The following is a 19,048-nucleotide window of genomic DNA, read 5'->3' on the forward strand; positions in this document are numbered from 1 at the left end:
CTTGAGACTGAATTTAAAAAGCTGAGTCGTCAAAATGCAGGTTTTCTTTTAGAAAAATATTGTGGCTACTCATTTTTGCAATAAGAGGGCTAGAGTAAATTAACAAGGTCATCAAAAGTCTGGGACTCAGTAGTCCAGGCTTGTTAAAAAAAAGGGAGAGAAGGAGTAGCTTTAATGGTTTAAAAATGGGCACAGTCAAGGAGAAAGTGTAATATCAAGTCTGCAATTAACCTCTTTATAAAGCATGGGGATGCACACTGTTGTGATAGAAGGCAAGTATACTGTGCTAACAGTATCGGATATTCGCCAAAAGAGAAATGCTGCAAACTCGCCTACATGCCAGTTTGTAGGTGTCGCCTAGTGTCCTGTGTGCTAGATAGGCTTAAAAATTCTCTTTGACCTTTTCAGGCGCCTTCTTTCTCTCCATCAAAAAAATATCTTTGCACCTAAATATTATATTGAAGCTCCAAGAAAGAGAATTCATTAAATTTCCAGTGTAGAGTTCTAACGGTTAATAATTTACAGGGATATACAAAATTTTGTAAAAACTGTCATAACTGATGCAGATAACAAATCGAAATGCCAGGAATTGTTATCTAAATGCTCGAAGAATTGCAGCATCAGTTTTTGTTTTGAAGATACACATTACACACTGAAATTGTAAAAAAAAAAATTATTACTGGTGGCAAAACCTGTCTGCACAAATGGCAGACGACGTGCTGTTCTGAGAAATCTCATTTGCTGCATTCACTATATGGCTTAAAAAGCAGTCTTACTCGCGACATGAAGGATGCTAAATTCACCTTAAACAATAAAATCACTGCAAGGAGCAGCACACACTAAGAAAAAGCTGCGAGTTCGATGTGCACACAATTGTGTACAAAGCAACTTAAAGGGATAAACAATTCAGGACAACTTAAGTCATGTCTGCCCTTTTCACTTCCCCAGAACTCACTTGGAGACATTTTCATTTTCACCGGTTTTTGTGTGTGCACGATTTTCCACACATTTTTTTAGTGTCTGTGGGCTTCATTTTCTGTATCTAGGCTTTATAGTCAGTATGTTGTCAGTGAGGTCGTTCACCTTAATGATGGTCTGCTGTACTTGCAGCTCTAGAAATTGCTGCTAGGTTTTGTTTGTTTGTCTCATGCCTGTACAAGTGCACTTAAAAACGTTAAATACTAAGACTTTTGAAAAATGCTGAAGGTGTTGTATATTGAAGAAATAGTATGGTGGTTCCAAACAATGCATGATAGGCAATTGTGGCTTTGTTTAGAGAGTATTCCCATTAAAAAGACATTTAGGGAACGACAGTGCTTTACTAGATAAGTGGTAATGTGCATGCCATGCTTGAAGGCTTTGCGAGGTAGTTGCAGTGCTTCCATGCTCTTTTTTTTGTTTTGAAGGTACTGTAAAAACCGGACTATAGGTATGACCGGAATATAGGTGGACCCCCAACTAACCAATTCTAAAATAAAAATGAAAAAAATTTTTTTCAATGGAAAAAGTATCGAAAGTCACCCTTACCTTGAAACAGATGCGACTGAACAGGCTGCACAATGGTGACAATATGTATTTTCATTTATATGCTGCCTATACAACCTTTGTTCATTAAGTTTCGAGACATTTATCCCCAAAACAAATGTTGGTGCGTATGTGTAGCGCCATCCTTTCGTGCTAATCTGATCTATTTATGTTAATTGCTGTGGCAGCGGCTAGATGTCACTACATGTAGAAAAATACGTTGTCGCTAGTCGCCTGCGCATTCTACTGTGAATGAATGTGGCGAGACGGACGTCCACCTCAAACAGCGTGTAAACATAATATTCTGTGTGTAGCTGGGCAAGACAGCCACACAGATGTATGAGCTCCTTCGCGACGCTTACGGCAACGAGGCATTATCGCAGGTGCGAGTTTTCGAGTGGTGCAAGAGGTTCGTTTCGAGGAGAACGGCGGTGGAAGACGACACAAGGAAGGGGTGCCCTTCAACCTCGCGGAATGAAAACAACGAGGCTCGGATCAGGGAAATCGTACAGCAAGACTGCACCATTACAGTCCGCATGCTATCAGATGCTCTAGACATTAGTAAGACAACATGCCACCAAATTTTGCGTGAGAATTAGGGGAAACGAAAGCTGAATGCCAGGCTTGTGCCGCACTCCCTCACGCAGGACCAGAAGGACACGCGGTCATCAGTGAGCGCTGGTTTGCTCTCCGAGGCAGAGAAGGATGCTGCATCCGTTGACAACATCATTGCTGAACAAGAAATATGGTGTTTTCAACACGATCCTGAAAGAGAGGCAGAGCGCCAAATTGCGGTCCACAAGCTCTCTGGCGTCGAGAAAGGTGCGGTGACAGAAGATCAGAACAAAGACGATGCTGATAGTTTTTTTCGATGCCAGAGGTGTCATACACCACGAGTTTGACCCACAAGGGTAGATGGTGTATCAGGAGTTTTATATCCGCATGCTCTAACACATGCGTGATGCACTGCGACGCCGTCGCCCTGACTTATGGGCAACTGGACAATGGAGCCTTTTCCACGATAACCCGAGGCCGCACACTGCTCTCAGCGTGACAAAATTTCTCACCAAGCACAGCATTACTGTACTTCCCCATCCGCCATACTCGCCAGACCTCTCCTCATGCGATTTTTTCCTGTTTCTTCGTGTGAAGAGAGCCCTAAAAGGTCGCTGGATGGGGAGCGTGGAGGTCATTCAAGGCGCCACGACAAAGGAGCCGACAGCCCTGCCAAAAGAATCGGTTTCCAACTGTTTCCAAGACCTCAAGAAGCGTTGGAAGCTGTGTATAGACTACAAGGGAGACTATTTTGAAGGGGTACTTAACAAACTATTTCAATGCTAAATGCATTTTTTTTAATGGACTCAGTCTCGGAACTTTATCTAACAAAGGTTGTATGTACACCCGGCCGATTTTTTAACAGTATCGCGCGCCTATCGACCCGCATGTCTGTCAGCACCTTATCGTCACGGCACGGAGCGGTGAAAACAAACGAGGTAGGCGCATGTGTACGTTACTCTCGCTTTTTTCGCCGCTCCGTGCCATGATCTCTACTGCTTTCACGTGGATGCATTCGGCAGTCACAGACAGATATCTTGCATGCAGCTCCCGAACGAACTCCGCATTCTTTCCTTCCAATTCTGGATACGCTGCGGTGCATTCATGGAATGATGTTTTCTTCTGGTTGCTCCAAGTTGTAATATGCAGCTTCTGCCTCCGCCAGTACCGAATGCTGTTTTCAGGTACTCCAAATTTGCGCTGTGCCGCCAGGTTACCGTGAGCTTCCACGTTCCCAGTCGTGTTTTTCTTGAAAGCGACGGTGAATTGCTGTCGGGTTCCGCTCATTTTGAAACAAAACGTAAAAAAGCAGCCTTTAACCAAAATAGGTTTGCAACAACGGAAACACAAAATGGAGTTGCCACAACGTCGCCACGCCACGCTGCTGCTGATGGCGATGGTGATGGAGGCTGTTGACTTCAGCTGCCCATTGTTGCAAGACTTCCGTAGTTTTTCTGCCAATGACTGGCATATAAGACGGGGGTCTACTTTTCGCCATGGTTTTTTGAGTTCGACCTTTATTCCGGTTTTTACAATAGGTGGTGAGGAGCTGTGTGACAACGCTCTCACTTTTGCTGTTTAGAGGAATGTTGCTGAAAAAAAAAAACAATGCAGGGAAATATCTATTTTTGAAATGACAGGTTTGTTTCTCATACATAAATTACCCATTATGTTACACCAATATGCTCTCTTTGAGCACCTAAAAATTTGACCTTCAGTAAGGAAAAAGTGTATTGACTATACATTTTGCCTATGGTTCTTCAGAGCACTTGCATTAATGATATCGCTACAACACTTTGTTTTTCTTTCCATGTGCTTTGTTCAACACTGCCGGCATGTAGTCTTATCACACTGTTGTCACATGAGACGCAACCAGATTTGTCTGGAATGATTGCCACTAGCTTGCAACAGTTTCTGTGATATTCAAGGTTCTTGTTCGATCTTTGGGTGCCTTATCTCAAAAGTGAACACAACTTGGAGCGATGTCCATTCTTAACCCCATGTTCATCGCGTGTGCATGCTGCCATGGCTGCTGCCTAGTTGTGTTCTGTTTGTGGGCCCAAGTTTGCCCAATAATCAGTTTCCTTTGAAAGCCTTCTGCTGTCTTTCTGGCAGTTGATAGAAAAACCTTTATCATGTGGATGGCTTGAGGCCACAGAGGATTAGGAGTGGGGGGGTTAATAGAGGCCAGCTATGGCTGCCTCGCATATGAAGCGCCATAATGCACCCAGCTGAATCCAGTCTTTGTATGTCAGTACCAAGGTCAGTCAGTGCTGCCGATGGCTATTCTGCAGGCCTGTACAGTTCCGCACAAAGTTTGGCTTGGTTTATTGGGGTTTAATGTCCCAAAGTGACTTAGGCTATGAGGGATGCCATAGTGGAGGGCTCCGGATATTTCGACCACCTGGGGTTCTTTAACATGCACTGACATAGCGCAGTACATGGGCCTCTAGAATATCGCCTCCATCGAAATTCAGCCGCCGCAGCCAGGATCGAACTTGCGTCTTACGGGTCAGCAGCCGAGCGCCAAAACCATTGAGCCACTGTGCCGGCCGTTCTGCACAAGGTGACATATCGGTATGGTCTCCTCACGCCTGCGAGCTGCCCGATTGTCATCACTACCCGTGACAGAATTGTCTAGCAACTGTTTCACTCCTACATTATGCGTTCTAACTTGAATGAGTGAACTTGTATTGTTTACATTTTGAGCTTGTATAGGAGTTACATGTTGTAAAATTATTGCTTTCCAGAAATGCGAGTCCCCACTTTTGAGTATGTCCACCCTCCAGAATACGTCCCAAAGCAAGTTCTGTACCCTCACAAGCAGCCTTTTAACACGTAAGCTGTTCACAAAATTTCTTGTTTATCTTGAGAGTAAGGCTGAAATCTTTGCTTTGTGATAAACTATTGGAAAGTGTGTCTTAAGTGTGCTTTTTTTATGATATGTGGATATAGGTAACAAATTTTTTTTTCTTTGATGAAATAAAATAGCTTTTGTCTTACTGTGCGCAAAGCAGTGGGTAGCTGCTGCCTTAGAAGAAACTCCTGAAATTAAGCGCTGCTGGTACCTAAATAACATTGGATATCATAGCCAGGTCTTACCCCCGTATTCAGAAACGGACCTTATTCTTACGTTTTCTCCTCTGTCACTTAACAGCATCTTGGCGTGTTTCGGAAACCAACCTTATACTTAAATGACACCTTTTCCGGCACTTTAGCGCTTCTCAAAGGAACGATTTGAAAGTAGCTGTGGACCTACCTTCAGTGCTTACTTATCGTAAACAACATGGCGGACTGCAGAGCTTGTTGATTTCACGACCAGCGGTGAGGTGTGATACAAGTGCAGCTGGATGAAATCATCGTTGCGAGTGTTCAGGGATCCTGAAAATTACTGTACTGGAGCAGATGCGGGTACCGGAGCAGTACACCGTGCTGCGTTTGCATGTCAGCACCGAGTGAAGCACGCAGCAAGCGTTTGGAGATATGAGTACACCAAGTTACAACAGTGGCTGCCGGAGCCACATACTTGCGCTTGAGGTTTGAGCAGTGTTGCTTCCATGCCTCGACACCGTGCAACATATGTACGAAGGTTGCTTCATTCCGCAGCGCATCTAGCTTCCGAACACTCCTGCTTTGGGCTGTGAAAGGTGATTTCATGAGTTTCGATGAGTGAACCTGGCTTTTTGGTTGTTTTTCGGTTGCTGGAACATGATTTTCATGAGTGTGTGCGTGTATAACTCCAGTTGAAGTGATGATCAACATTGTGGTGTGTGGGAAAGAATTCAAGTTTTTGTCAGTGCTCACGTAAGTGAAAAGTTTACAAAGTGGACGCTAAATAAAAGAAATGTGCGTTTTAAAAATGTTCTCAATACTGTGTGCCAGTGGAGTTTTAGTTTGATATCGACATAAGTGGCTTACGTTTTGAACTACAGTGAAACACTGAAAACAAAATCTCGCTCACACAGTTTTAAACAGCAAAAACATGTCTGTAGAAATAGAACGTTCTTGCGGGCTAGTTGGTTCATCGCAGAAAAAAGGTTAGTACTGCGCGAATTAGACATGACAGGAGAACAGGAACAAACACGAACGACTTCCAACAGTTGGAAGTCTGCACCTGTGTTGTCGTGTTTGTTCCTGTGTGTCTAAATCGCGCAGTACTATCCTTTTTATGTCTGTAGACGTTTTACTTTGAAATATGAAACTGATCCACGGTGTCCTCTTTTGCCTTTTTCTCATGCTTGCGCATGCAGTTGTGTACTTATAGCTTTTTCTGAAATATGTATTGAGTGCAGGATTGCCTTGCTTGGCTGGCTCGCGTGCTATCTACAGAATTCTTGGATTATGCTTGACAGAACTGTGGCTTTGTAGTTGATCTGCTTTTATGTGGTGAAAGGGAGAAATTTGACCTCTTTTATTCCTGTTTAGTTCTAGTAGATCTGTGTTTTGAAAATTCTTCTCAGGCTTAGTCACTGTGCCTTCATATGTTGCTGAGGTCAAAACAATGTTGAAACCAGAATATTTGACTAGGGCAGCCAATCTTCCTAATAGTATTTTGTTCTGGGTAATAGCACAAGCCTTCCAGAAATTTTAAGAAGCATATTTCAGCACCAGGAGCTGCATGCTATAGCCTTTAAAATGGGTAATTTATGACTTGGGCAAATTTATCAGCCCCTTTTTCAGTGAAACAGACCACACATAAAAACAAGAACATCATTTCAAACTCTTTTGTTGCAGCTGCTTAGTGAGTAATACATTAACAAACCAAATACATCAGCTCGCTTTTCATCCTTGTGGGCAACACCCTGAGGGAATTTTCACTGCACTGTCAACAAAGCATAGAAAAAAAAAGCTGAAAATGTAGTGACACAGCACAGACAGTACTGAATGAAACCCATGTTCTGTCAGCTGTCAGCAGCAGGCATGGTTCCAGGAAACCGAAAACACGCTTTGACATACGCCCTTTTGGGGAGTGAAGAAATACAGCTTACTGTATTTTGCGCGCTGCTTTTGAGCTTGGTTAGTGCCATACGCTTTATATGGCCTGTGGATTACAAAATAGTGAGCCTGTCAATCTACACTGTGTTAGCAGAAGTGTCACTTAATTACTTTGTTTGCCTTGGCTGTTGAGGAAATTTTAAAGTTTTATATCTGCCAAGTGTTCTTTTGTCTTCTATTTGCTATCACTTGCAGCATTACCAAGGTGAGCAGGCAGTGTATTACACACAGACATAGTCTTTTGTTAGCCACAAATACAAAGGAACCAAATGTATAGCCAACTCTTCAGGTGCAGATGGGCTCAAGAGTGTGAGGATAAAAGAACAATTTGCACTGCTCTGTTCAGCCAGCTTCTTTCGGTCATGCAGTACAGCAGCTGGTTTCACCCACTGGTCAACCCACTGGTCCATGACCAGTGTTTCGGTCACTCCAGTCTGTCAGCATCTGCAGTAATGTTTCCAGTAGCGGCTTTTTATCACATTGTGTTCTTAGCGCCACAAAATATCGACAGCGAACAATAAGAAAAAAGCAAGTGAGTGGCCATAATGCAGGTTACGTAAAGTAGAAAATGCTTTCTATAATTTGTTAGATCGGTATAACGCGTTTTGCATGTGGAGGCACTACATGGGGCAGGTTGTTACATACATGAATTATAAACAGTGCAAGCCCAAAAGCACAAGCAGGCAGCTACAGTTACTATGTCTTTAGCAAATCGCTACGAGGAATGTGTTAAGGAGACATTATATTCTCAAAATGTTTTTCTGCTACTTGTTCTCAGCTTGCCTACCGCAACAGGTTTGCAAAACAGAACTAGTAGTCAGCTATGTTTTCTTGCATGTGCCAGGCCTCCACACTCTTACGTGTTTGAATTCTGTGTAGATATCAGAGCAGCAATCTGAAAACACGTGTCCAAGGATTACTTTGTGACACATTGATTGAAAAACCCTTGATGGGCAAGTGAAAGTGATGTCAGTCACTTCTGCCGTGTTTACACAGACGCCACAGCTGTGAAGGCTGTATTGTTTTGCATGTTCAGACAAATACTACTGTGGCCAGTAGTCACCACAGGCTGTTAATAAATAAGACGGAATATTCAGATTTTATCACAAGTTGGAGAGGTGGCATTGTACAGTGCTCAGCTTATTCCTCTTTTTACACTTAACTAGAAAATATTCCTTCAGCAGATGCTTTTACCCAATAGTGCAATGTTTATGCTTCACAAAATTAAAGCTAGATGTACCTTTTTTTTTGCTGCTTGCTGGATAATCGCCACCATAATGTCAGCTCCACACAGCAGTACAACAACATACAAGACAGTAGATTACTGACAGAGCAACACAATGAAGTGCAAGCTAATACGCAATAGCACATGTAGGGCTTAATTTTCAACACAGTCCTCCACTTAATATTTTGTTTCCTAAAGCAATGATTTGTGAATATATGCAATATGCAGCCAAGTGTGCTTGACGTTCAGGTTCATAAAAGCTTCACCATTGTGGCCAGTTTACTTAGTGCACTGTTTATTTTGCAAACAAAAACATGAAAACTTAAAACAGTGTCCCAGAAAGAATACAGCATTCTGAGTATAGCTGTACCATTCACAGAAAATATTAAAGGGGAGAGGGCAACGGACAAAAGGTCGCAACCCACTACTGAATAAATATGCAGAAATCACAATCACCACTTTAAAGTTCCAGCACTGCCTCTTTTTGCGACGCAGCCATTGACAGAGCGAGAGATCCAGTGCTTGTAAAGCAGGGGGATGCTGGAAGTGGGCTGCGCAGAAAGGCAAATGTTAATTAACGAGTAATGGACTCAGTTCACATTTTCAAAGCGCTATACTTGAGGCAGACTTAATACTGCGTTTTAAGTGCCCGGGAATTTCGTGCAGACATTCTTCCCCAGAGGTCTGTTTTTGCAAGACGAGAACGAGTTTGTGGAAGTAGTGATGGTTGGCCAGCGGCAACATTTCCTTCAACACTTCCACATCAAACAGTGTAAATCACGATGCTAGGTTCAGCACTCGAATGAAACCAGAAGTGTAGCAGCTGCTCAACATGGCTTTGATTTGTGAACATCTGAAAAAGCTGGGCGCGCTTTTACAAGAGGAGGCGAGCAAATGGAAAGCTCACCTTTAGGAAGTGCACTTGTATAGCTTACTCGTTCACAGGTCTCTTTGCTAACTTGTGTAAGTTGCTCGTTCATGGATCGTTTCAACGATACCCAAGTATGTTTCGAGTTCCTTCGCACATGTCGTCTGGCATTACTTGCGCTATTCTCTTGCTGTCAGTCCAACATCGACTTTTTCTTGAGACTTCGCATTCACTCATAGAACAGCAGTTTTGTTCATAAGCACACCGCAGCATCTTGCAGCAAGATACATGGCACGTAAATCACGAGGGTCTCTTCGGCTAGAAAGAGGTCATATGATAAACTATTGAAGGAAATATTCATGTGAACTAGCCATAGCCAAAAAAATTGCAAGCAAAAGAAACCAAACGCTGCAGCTTCGCGCGAAGACTACACCATTTACGAGGCAACGTCAGTGACATAGACACTACCACTTATGCTGTGGTGATGGTTCCCGACTGTTGCTGCTTGTGGCCAGACATAAGTTAGAAGGTGCTAAACTGAGCCGGTTTAAGAGTTTCATTCTGTGCAGTCCCTCTGAAGCATACTGCGTTGTATATATTGCATACCATCCCACAGGTTAACTTCTACAGTAGTAAAACGAAGAATGCAGGGGGAATTGTTCCGCTAGCCTCGCTCCCATGACACGTACATATTATTGGGATAAGAGTGTGTTTCGTATGACCCTCTTAAAATGGCCTAAGGTTGGCTTGCGAATCGGACTGCCCTTTTCCTTACTTCAACTTAAGCTGCTCTTACCAAAGACCATTTTATCACATTAAGGAAAGGAGTGTTTGTTATTTATGCAGCCCGCACATCCACGTTAGACAGCCAGGATGGTTTGTAATTAAATAGAAGTGTTCTCATGCTTCTTTTTGCTGTGTGATGTGCAGGTACCTTGACATGTACCGGGACCCAAGGGACATCCGTGAAGAAGTTTACCTTAAGCGCCTGAAATCTCTCAATCCTTTGGAAGATGAGCCACCCATGCCAAAGTACCCCAATATTTACAAGATTCCACAAGGCACACCAAGCTGGCTGGTGGATGAGATGAGGAAGGAACGCTTTCGCATTGGTTAGTGTCTGACAGGTCCTCGCAAGAGGTTTGCATGTACAGATGCATCGTTCAAGGGGGGACGCAGCTTTCAAATCACGAATATCTCGAATTGAATTTTAGAAAACACCAGATTTCATAACTATAAAGTTTTTCATATTATATCGTGTGATTTTTGCCGGAAGCAACTAAAACTTACTTCAAAAATGTTTGTTTGTGACCATAGGTAGCAAGAAAACTGGCTGAGATCTCCGCGAAAATGCCAGTTTTCTCAAATGAGTTTTTTGAGTTGGCTGTCCTGCTTGAAGAAAGCGTAGCATGGCAATGGCTTTATGGTTTTTAATGCGGTTTGTTGCATTGTGTTCCTTGACTTCTTTACTCAGTGATGCTTCTATATTTCTGAATTACTTTCTCATTTTTTCACTCTCACTAATTTGACATGATGATAATGAGTGCATTATGCAAGTATGGATATAATGTTATGTGTAGAAAATAAAACTTGTGTTCATAAAAATTTTGGAGAATGCCACTGCTTGAACCCATTGCTTTGGCTAAAATTTACGAGTGACTCTAGGCTCCTACTATGTTTTGTTGTCAGGCCAAGCTTTCTGCAGCTTTGGTAGAGCAATGAAGCACATTAAAATTTAAAATGTCATTTTTGTATTCATTTAGTGCTCTTCTCAATAAATGTGCCAAATTTCATTGTTCTACGCCAAAAACTTCCGCTTTAAAAACCCGTGCTCCCCCTTAATCGCCACTGACCCTTGATTCAGTGTATCGAAGTGCACTGTATCACAGTTATAGATAGGGGTTGGTCATTGCAGTTTAAACTAAAAAAAAAACTATAAAAGTATGCCGAATTCACTTTTCAATTCAATTTTTAGCCAAAAAGGTCAGTATACTTTGCTGGCAAGACATATCTAGCTGGCTGCTGAATGTGAGTTACACTCACTTAAAGTTGAAAATTAACTAAGTAGGGAAGCCAGGGGCGTGATGCGTCGATGGTATTGTAGGATAAGAAGCGCAGTAGCGCGATTTGAGGTATTGCTCCGCTAGCTTCCATGCCTCTACAGTACCGGGAAGCATCATCTCGTCGCAGTCTTCTAGCTAAGCACTGTTTCTTCACTATCTCCTGGTTTGAGCAGTTAGTCGGTTAAATAGGTTAACTAAATACGTTTAGGACATTGACACGAAACCGCGAATGGGCGTCACGAAAAGGCATGTTTTGGCTACCGTGACGATTGAGTGGTTTTGAGCAGTTAGTCGGTTAAATAGGTTAACCAAATACGTTTAGGGCATTGACACGAAACCGCGAATGGGCGTCACGAAAAGGCATGTTTTGGCTACCGTGACGATTGAGTGGTTTTGAGCAGTTAGTCGGTTAAATAAGTTAACCAAATACGTTTAGGACATTGACACGAAACCGCGAGTGGGCGTCACGAAAAGGTATGTTTTGGCTACCGTGACGATTGAGTGGCAGTTCCATCAGTGCCATCAACACGCAGACCACATGATGCCCCGCTCTCGTGCTCTACGCAGCGTGACAACTCGACGATAACATTTAAACCTAGTTCTTAAAAGTAAACTTCCACTTCCGTTTTTGTCTGCCAGCTGTCTCATGCATCTTGAGTTACGATATTAATGACGGTCGCAATTTTTTCTAGAAGCACAGCTCCAAGTACTACCATTTGCACGTTAATTACTGGTAAATAAATTGTTCAGGATGATAGATATACTGAGATAGAGTTTAAATGACTTTTGAACACACAGGATTGCTACATTATGTCACCGAAAAAAGTGAGTTTTTCATTCATCAGAATTACTAATATACGCCGAAAAAAACTGGAAGTAGCGTCCTGAAATAAAAACAGAAAAAAGTTAGTCAAATTTTAAAAAAGTGAAAACCAAGAAGTCCAACCCCTAGTTATAGACAGGGCTCCTAGTTCCCCACAATTCCGCGGAAACATGTATTTTCGTTGGAGTTGTGTTTTAGCAGCCACATTTTTTCTTTTTATGTTGTTGACAACAGTAGGAGTGGTCGAAAGATGGGAATGAGATTAATTTCATCATCTGAACACTCTTGAAAACTTGAATCTAGTAATGAGGGGAGGTCTGCTAATGCTTTGACATGCTTACTGTCCAATTTGCTAGCATGTCAAGCACGGCAGGTCTAGTGACATGTTCACACTGTTCTATGAAAACAGTCACAACTCTGGTTTTCGAAAAAAATATTTAATTGTTGTTGCAAAGATGTTTTTAGTCTTGAATAACACTCGGGGCATGCTGTTATGACGGTACCAAGCTGTCCGGGAATGAAAGTGAGTGGAAGACAGAGGCCAAACTCTGTTAGGGCTGTGTCCTGCTTGCAGGCACGACCACATGTGCAGGAGTGTGCACTGGGGCATCGTCAGAGATAATTCATTCGCAGAGGGCATTGTGTCAAACAAGCTGCAAGGACCAGCGTTGAATTGCAACAGCCACATAAAGTTTTAATGAAGGCATCATTGCAGTGTGCAAGGCATGTTTCAAGAGTAGTTATATATTTGTTATGGGGGGGGGGGGGAAGGGGGGTGCATTATGTTTTGCATAGAATACTACAGATTTTTAGTTATAAATTTGCAGAATTTTAAATTTTCCACCACAGGAAAATAAGCATCTTGATTGTCGATTTTCTTTTTAATAGCTGTGCACATTACAAAGTTTCCGAACACCACTTCTTCAATCTCATCTTAACTGTTTAATACCCAAATTATGAAGGAATCAAAGAAGAAAAAAATTGTTACCTCCACATTATGCTGGCTAATGTACCCACATTCAAAGGCCAATTTCAAAACTTTGTTAGGATGTGTCGCCAGTCAGCAACGATTGTTATTTGGTCCATTTTGTGCAGCTAGTTTTAGTTGCTTGAAAGAATGGATCAAAGGCCTTAAACCAATTCAAAGAGCCAGAGGCAGTAAACAATTTTTTATCCAACATACTTCTTATTTTTCTCACAACAGTTGTCAGAAAATGAGAGACGAGGAATTGTTGTACATTGCCCTGGAAGTTGCTTGTTCGTGCCCCCGTTTCTTCACACAGCTTTCTCACAGCGGTGCCAAATATTTTTACTGCAAAGCGCTGGCTACTGAGAACACATTGACGTCAAATTTTGTATGCAAGCTGCGTGAATGAGTACATGGTGTGCAAACGATATGTAATGGATCTGTGACACTGGGCATTAAAGAAAGGGTAAATAGTTATCTCTTGAATTGGGTGAACACCAAGAACTATTGCAAAAATCAACCCCGTAATGCATGGCATATAAAATGTGATACAGAGTGTAAACATGTAAATAATTTTCATTTCTGCTCATATCAGTGGTGAATTCCTAGCGTATTTGAAGTAATGGTCTTCAACATATATATCTGTGCAATATCAATGTGTTAGATGCCAGAGGTGCAGGAGGCCTGCTAAAAGATAAATTCATGCAAAAGCAACCCTAACAGCAGAATGGCCAAAAATTTGTGGTCGTACTATTGCATTGGCAGGGGATGGGGAAGTTTTAAATTTTGCTCTAGATTTACTATATGCACTTTGATATTTGTGCACAGTTTTATCAACAATGCTTTCGTATCCAAAGTACGTATGTAGTCCTAGAGCTTCCATAATTTTTCCTTGCATGTATTATACTAGCCGCAACGAAAATAAGCTGTCCATTTATTTCTTGAAATTATCAGAATTACCTAAAAATAATTATGCTGTAATCACCTTTCCTGTGATAACTCTTCCAGTTCTTTATACTTCTGCAATGAAGGGACCTTATAGTGATGAAATCCTAGAAATTGATGCGTTTTCAGTGCATGGGTGTTACAGGCTTAAGCCGCTGAAGTTATATGTACTCACCAATTTTGTGTCATTTATATTACCACTAAAGCTCGGTGCAGTGGTTGTAACCAACAAAGCTTGCAAAATTTTCAAAATACATGCTTGTTTTCAAATATATTTGTCATAGGCAAAGCTCAGAATACCTCATAATACATGCCAGCATGCAAGGATGGTGTACTACATGCTAGAGTTAGTAGTGACTTATTTGCCAACCAGCAAAAATGAAAGTACTGTAGACTTTAAGATGAACTTGAAGAGACCATGACAATTTGTTCGTCTTATCAGAACTGCCCCCAAAAAAGCTTTGAGCATGCTACATGTACCCCTCTTGCAGGGTATGTTTTCTAGCGAGGAAGTTTTTGTTTCCTTTAATTTTTTCCCCTAGCTTGCATAGAGAGGGCCTCGCAGCGCTTTGAGAGGACCATTATGCGGAGTTCATCTTAACCCAAGGACGTGTGAAACAGTTCATCTTAAGCCTTTTTTTTTTTTTTTTACATGGTCTATCGGAAACCAACCAAATATTCTCATACTGTTCCTATCCAAGAATTCATCTTAACAGAGTTCACCTTACCCGAAGTTTACTGTACTATGAACAAACACAGCTGGCCTGCAGGCCTTTGAAACTGAAAAAAAAACCATGTAGTGGACTACGTGCTCTGACATAGAGACTGGTGCCCCAAGTACTATTGCAGTGGAAGTGTTGTGCCCCAAGTACTATTGCAGTGGAAGTGTTATTACATGTATTTATGTAACTGGGTGCTTTCAGGTAGCGACTGCCGACGCCTCTGTATTGTAAGCAACCCCCCAAACTTTAGTTGTTGAAAATCTGTGCATTTTGAGGCATATATCTCCAGCACGAATGTCCCCAGACATTGCCCCAAATATTCCAGAACCTTCAGTGAGATTTTGTAGTGGTCTACCCTGTATCACTGTTGAATTTACTGTTAAACATAGATGTAACAAACCTCCATGCAGTGAATTCCTCATTAGTAATAGGTTTCTCAATTCCACGATGCTGCTCCCATTGAAGTGAGTGTATTTGTTATCTCTAGGTAACGAAGATGTCCTGGCAGTTCAGCTTGATATAACAAACACACTGTGCCAACTATTTAATATTTAGTTCTGCGCTACTTAAAATTTGACGGCATTGTGGGAAAGTTTTCTTTCGATCAAACATAAAATGTTACCACAGGTATGTCTATGATCGCAGTGAGCAAACACAGGTGACACAACGCACCGCTCTCCAGCACTATCCGCCCCTCTCCGCAATAAATGCAGCAGTGTCCACAGCAGTTTACAGGGCTTGCGATTTTGTAGCATTACACCAAGCTGCTCTGCAACAGTTCATGTTCAGAATTTGCGCAAAACAACAAGACGTAGCAAAGAAGGCATGGGACAAGCCATGTGTGCCCATCGGCGCCGCTCAATTCACATTATTCCAAAGCCGCCACGGTGGCTCAGTGGTTATGTTATGTGGCTGCTGACCCGAAAGACGTGGGTTCGCTGCCAGCCGTGGTGGTCGAATTTCGATGGAGCCGAAATTCTAGAGGCCAGCGTTCTGTGCAATGTCAGTGCACGTTAAAGAACCCCAGGTGGTCGAAATTTCTGGAGCCCTTCACTACGGCGTCTCTCATAGCCTGAGTCACATTGAGACATTAAACCCCCATAAACCAAATCAATCACATTATCCCAGTGCCAGCAGCTGCTGCGCACCAGTAGCGAGGATGGCGGATAGTGTGGCAATGCGAGGACAGTCCCGGGACAGGTCGGGCAGGCCGAGAAAGGAACACGCGACGGAGAGGCAGGTGCCTCCAAAACCCCTGCCTCGACTCCAAAATGCGTAGCGCCGTTGTGCGAGCCATGGCAGAAATGGTGACAGCTGCTGCCACAGTCTCATTATAAGCACAATCGCAAAAGGCTTCTCCATTTTTATAACTTAGAATGATGGGAGGTTACTGTGAACATTTGCTAGGTGATTTCACCTCAATTTATTTTGGTTTTGTTTCTGTATTATCCTTTCGAGTCTTCATTTAAAAACTGCATGTAACGAAAAATTGCATCAATTTTGTCAGTTTCGCTGTATCCAGGTTTTACTGTATTATAGGTAACAGTGTGTGGTTGTAACAAGTTGTTTTCAACTTGGAAGCTGTTAGGCTTCGTTGTATGCATATTGTTTTTCAAAGCACTGAAGCCCTAAAAAGAAGCCACGGGCTAAAATATGGCTTTTTTTTTTTCTTCATTGCAAAACTGTTTCTTCAATTATTTTTTTCTCTGTAGACTTTTCTGTGATGGGCATGAATGTACACCCCTCCAATTTTTTAACCTGAACGCGCAACCGTCGACTGCTTGCCGCAGCTGTGCCGGGAGAAGAAGGAGAGGAGAAAGCCTGCGAGGGCAAGGGCACACCCACAATTCCTGCTCCTGGAGTAAGCTTCGTCTGCTAGGCTGTTCTCATTAGTGCGAAGCAACCCCTGTGCACCATCGGCTTTTATGCATCGGAGGCCCAAGAAGCTGCGAGCAATTGTTTTTATCCACTGCATATAGCATGGGTGATTCTGAAAAAAGCGTAGATTTGGGAACTGCCTAGCATGGCCAAGAAACCAGTTGCAATCGTTACTTATGAAAAGCTGATTGAAGAGGAGCCTCGATTTTTTTAATTTCGTTAAAGCAAATGCTCTCGACACGCTACCCGCAAATAGTACAACTGGGGCCTGTACAGTCGTGCTTGGAACGCAACGCGTTTGCACCAGTTTAAAGCTGCAAACACGTAGCAGATAGAACACGAAACAAACACTCGCAGAACTCGGCCATAAAACTTGCTTCGCACGAAACAGAACAGCCAAGCAGACGACGCTAGCTACAGAGGCATGATCAGTGCGCATGCTCGTTGCTTCTCCCGATTTCCGTTCTGCTTCACCTGAGCACCACTGCACCAGTGAGGCGACGCTCGCGTGTTCATGTTAAAAAATTGAAAGGGTGTACTACACACACTGCCTTGGAAAGAAGTCGTGCAATTTAATGTGTTCCCCATGCAGGAAAATACAAGGACCTGAGGCCTTTCAGCATTTACCCAGAGGAGGAGTATGAGGACCCCAAAGTAAAAGCGTGGAGGGAGCAGAAAGAGTTTGAGCGCAAGTGGGCTGAGCAAAAGGCTGCCAAATCATCGCCATCATGAGTGTGTCTGTATATGTGCAGTTTTCATTTTCATTCATGCATAGCTATTTAAAAGAGTACAGAGAAATAAAAAACTTGACAAGGAATTACAAGAGTTGCTTTGCCATATCTTTCTAACATGTACTAGTACCTGAAGCATGCTGGACACACGAGCATCAACTGAATTGCATTGCTGTGCCACGTAAAGGCCTGCAACTTGCTGTGGAGATTGCGCCTGGCTCTTCGATTTCATGGTGATGAGGGTGCTTTTATGACAGCTTCCTATTCCTTAACACTTTAAGATGCTTTGTCTGCCACCACCGCACATAGCTAATATGCAATGTTGTACAGGCTGCAGAAATAGATGGAAGTTGCTCTATTCAGTTTTTTGTTATGGATGCTACATGGACCGACACACGACCATATTAGAAAAAATTGCAGACATCAAGTGCTTTGGGCAAAATCTGCTGCATGTATGCTGGAAACAGGTTTTTCAGTCTAAATTTTGCACCTTTGACATAAGCATTTTCCAAGTATGAAAAATGTTTTCTACTGCAACACTCCACTGCATTTCAAATGTGTAAGATTTGCTAAAGTTGACAAGCATGCTCAGCTGGAAAGAGTGTAGCAGAGTGAAGACATAACGAGGGAAAAAGACAAATGACTCGTCACTTCTTTCTTTCGTCCTGTTTTCATGCTATTTCACTCTTTCCATCATGTACAGGTGCGGACATAAGTAAACGGAGCACTCCATTCCGTTCTAATTGCAATCTCGCCTTTCCTGTAGGACATCGGGAAACATTTGTTCATGAGAAAGCGAACTATCGTCTACTATTAGCCTGCACATACCACAATTGCCAGTCTCTCGATTAGAAAGCGAGTGAAAAATGTTAGAAGGCAATAGCGTGCTCCGTTTACCTTTGGCCGTGCGTGTATCAACCAGCATAGGTGTGCACACTGTGGGGCAAGGAGGACAGCTTCCCCCCCACATCTAGCAGACATTGGGAAGGCAGGCACAAATTTTGCAGTGTATCCTGCCCTACCATCCAGAAGACATGACTGGTTGCTACCATGAATTTCACCCCCCCCCTCCCCTAATGGAGAGACCTGTGTGCACGTATGCAAGCCAGCTCAACACTTTCTTGTGGTTCTTGCGTAGCTGATCTGGGTGGTCTGAGGTCATGCCATCACCTTTCAAGTATTTAGTTCAAATTAACGAGCTTGCTGTATGTTGCTGCACGGTATCTTGAGTAGGGTACCGTGTAGCGACATACAATAAAAGCTCGTTAATTTGAACTCCATGGGAATGCCGACGCAGTTCGAATTAATGAAAGTGAAGAGTATATGCTGTACATTGCGATTGGGAAGCAGTGAGGTAATAAGGTTGCCCATTGCCCTATTTTATTGTTCTAAATATTCCGTCATCACCTTCAGAAAAGGCTGGTGGCGTTTAGCACGTCCCAACTTTTGCAGCAGAGGGCTGTACCCGAATAGTCACTAGGCTGAAAAACAGCAGCAGGGGATCGACTGACTCGCGACTGCCGCTTTCGACTAAAACAGCCCAACCCTAAGCTCGGAAAGCGAAAGTTGCCAGGACGGCCTCACATATGTACGTTGCTTGATTTTCTGCGCAAACTGTTAAGCCAATGAGCGTGCTTTTGGCGATATCCAGTTTCAATATCGCAAGGGTATCGCCTTCACGCATGGTTTCAATCTCTTGAAGATATTTGGCGCGTTAATTACCGCAGCCTGATGACATTTCCAAGCCACTAC

The 19,048-nt window shown here is 42.8% G+C and overlaps 1 protein-coding gene across 1 annotated transcript in view; it reads left to right on the forward strand.

The window, feature by feature from the left end:
- mRpL38 (mitochondrial ribosomal protein L38) overlaps positions 1-17,382 on the forward strand; it is a 42,403-nt gene extending 25,021 nt beyond the window's left edge. Inside the window, exons 7-9 of the mRNA XM_077646655.1 lie at positions 4,830-4,917; positions 10,098-10,279; positions 17,158-17,382. Coding sequence (XP_077502781.1) covers positions 4,830-4,917; positions 10,098-10,279; positions 17,158-17,297 — 410 coding nt within the window. The 3' untranslated portion in view covers positions 17,298-17,382. The remainder of the gene's footprint in view (positions 1-4,829; positions 4,918-10,097; positions 10,280-17,157) is intronic.
- Positions 17,383-19,048: the final 1,666 nt, after the last annotated feature.

This window comes from Amblyomma americanum, chromosome 1 (assembly GCF_052857255.1).
Source record: "Amblyomma americanum isolate KBUSLIRL-KWMA chromosome 1, ASM5285725v1, whole genome shotgun sequence".
NCBI classification, from domain to species: Eukaryota; Metazoa; Arthropoda; class Arachnida; order Ixodida; family Ixodidae; genus Amblyomma; species Amblyomma americanum.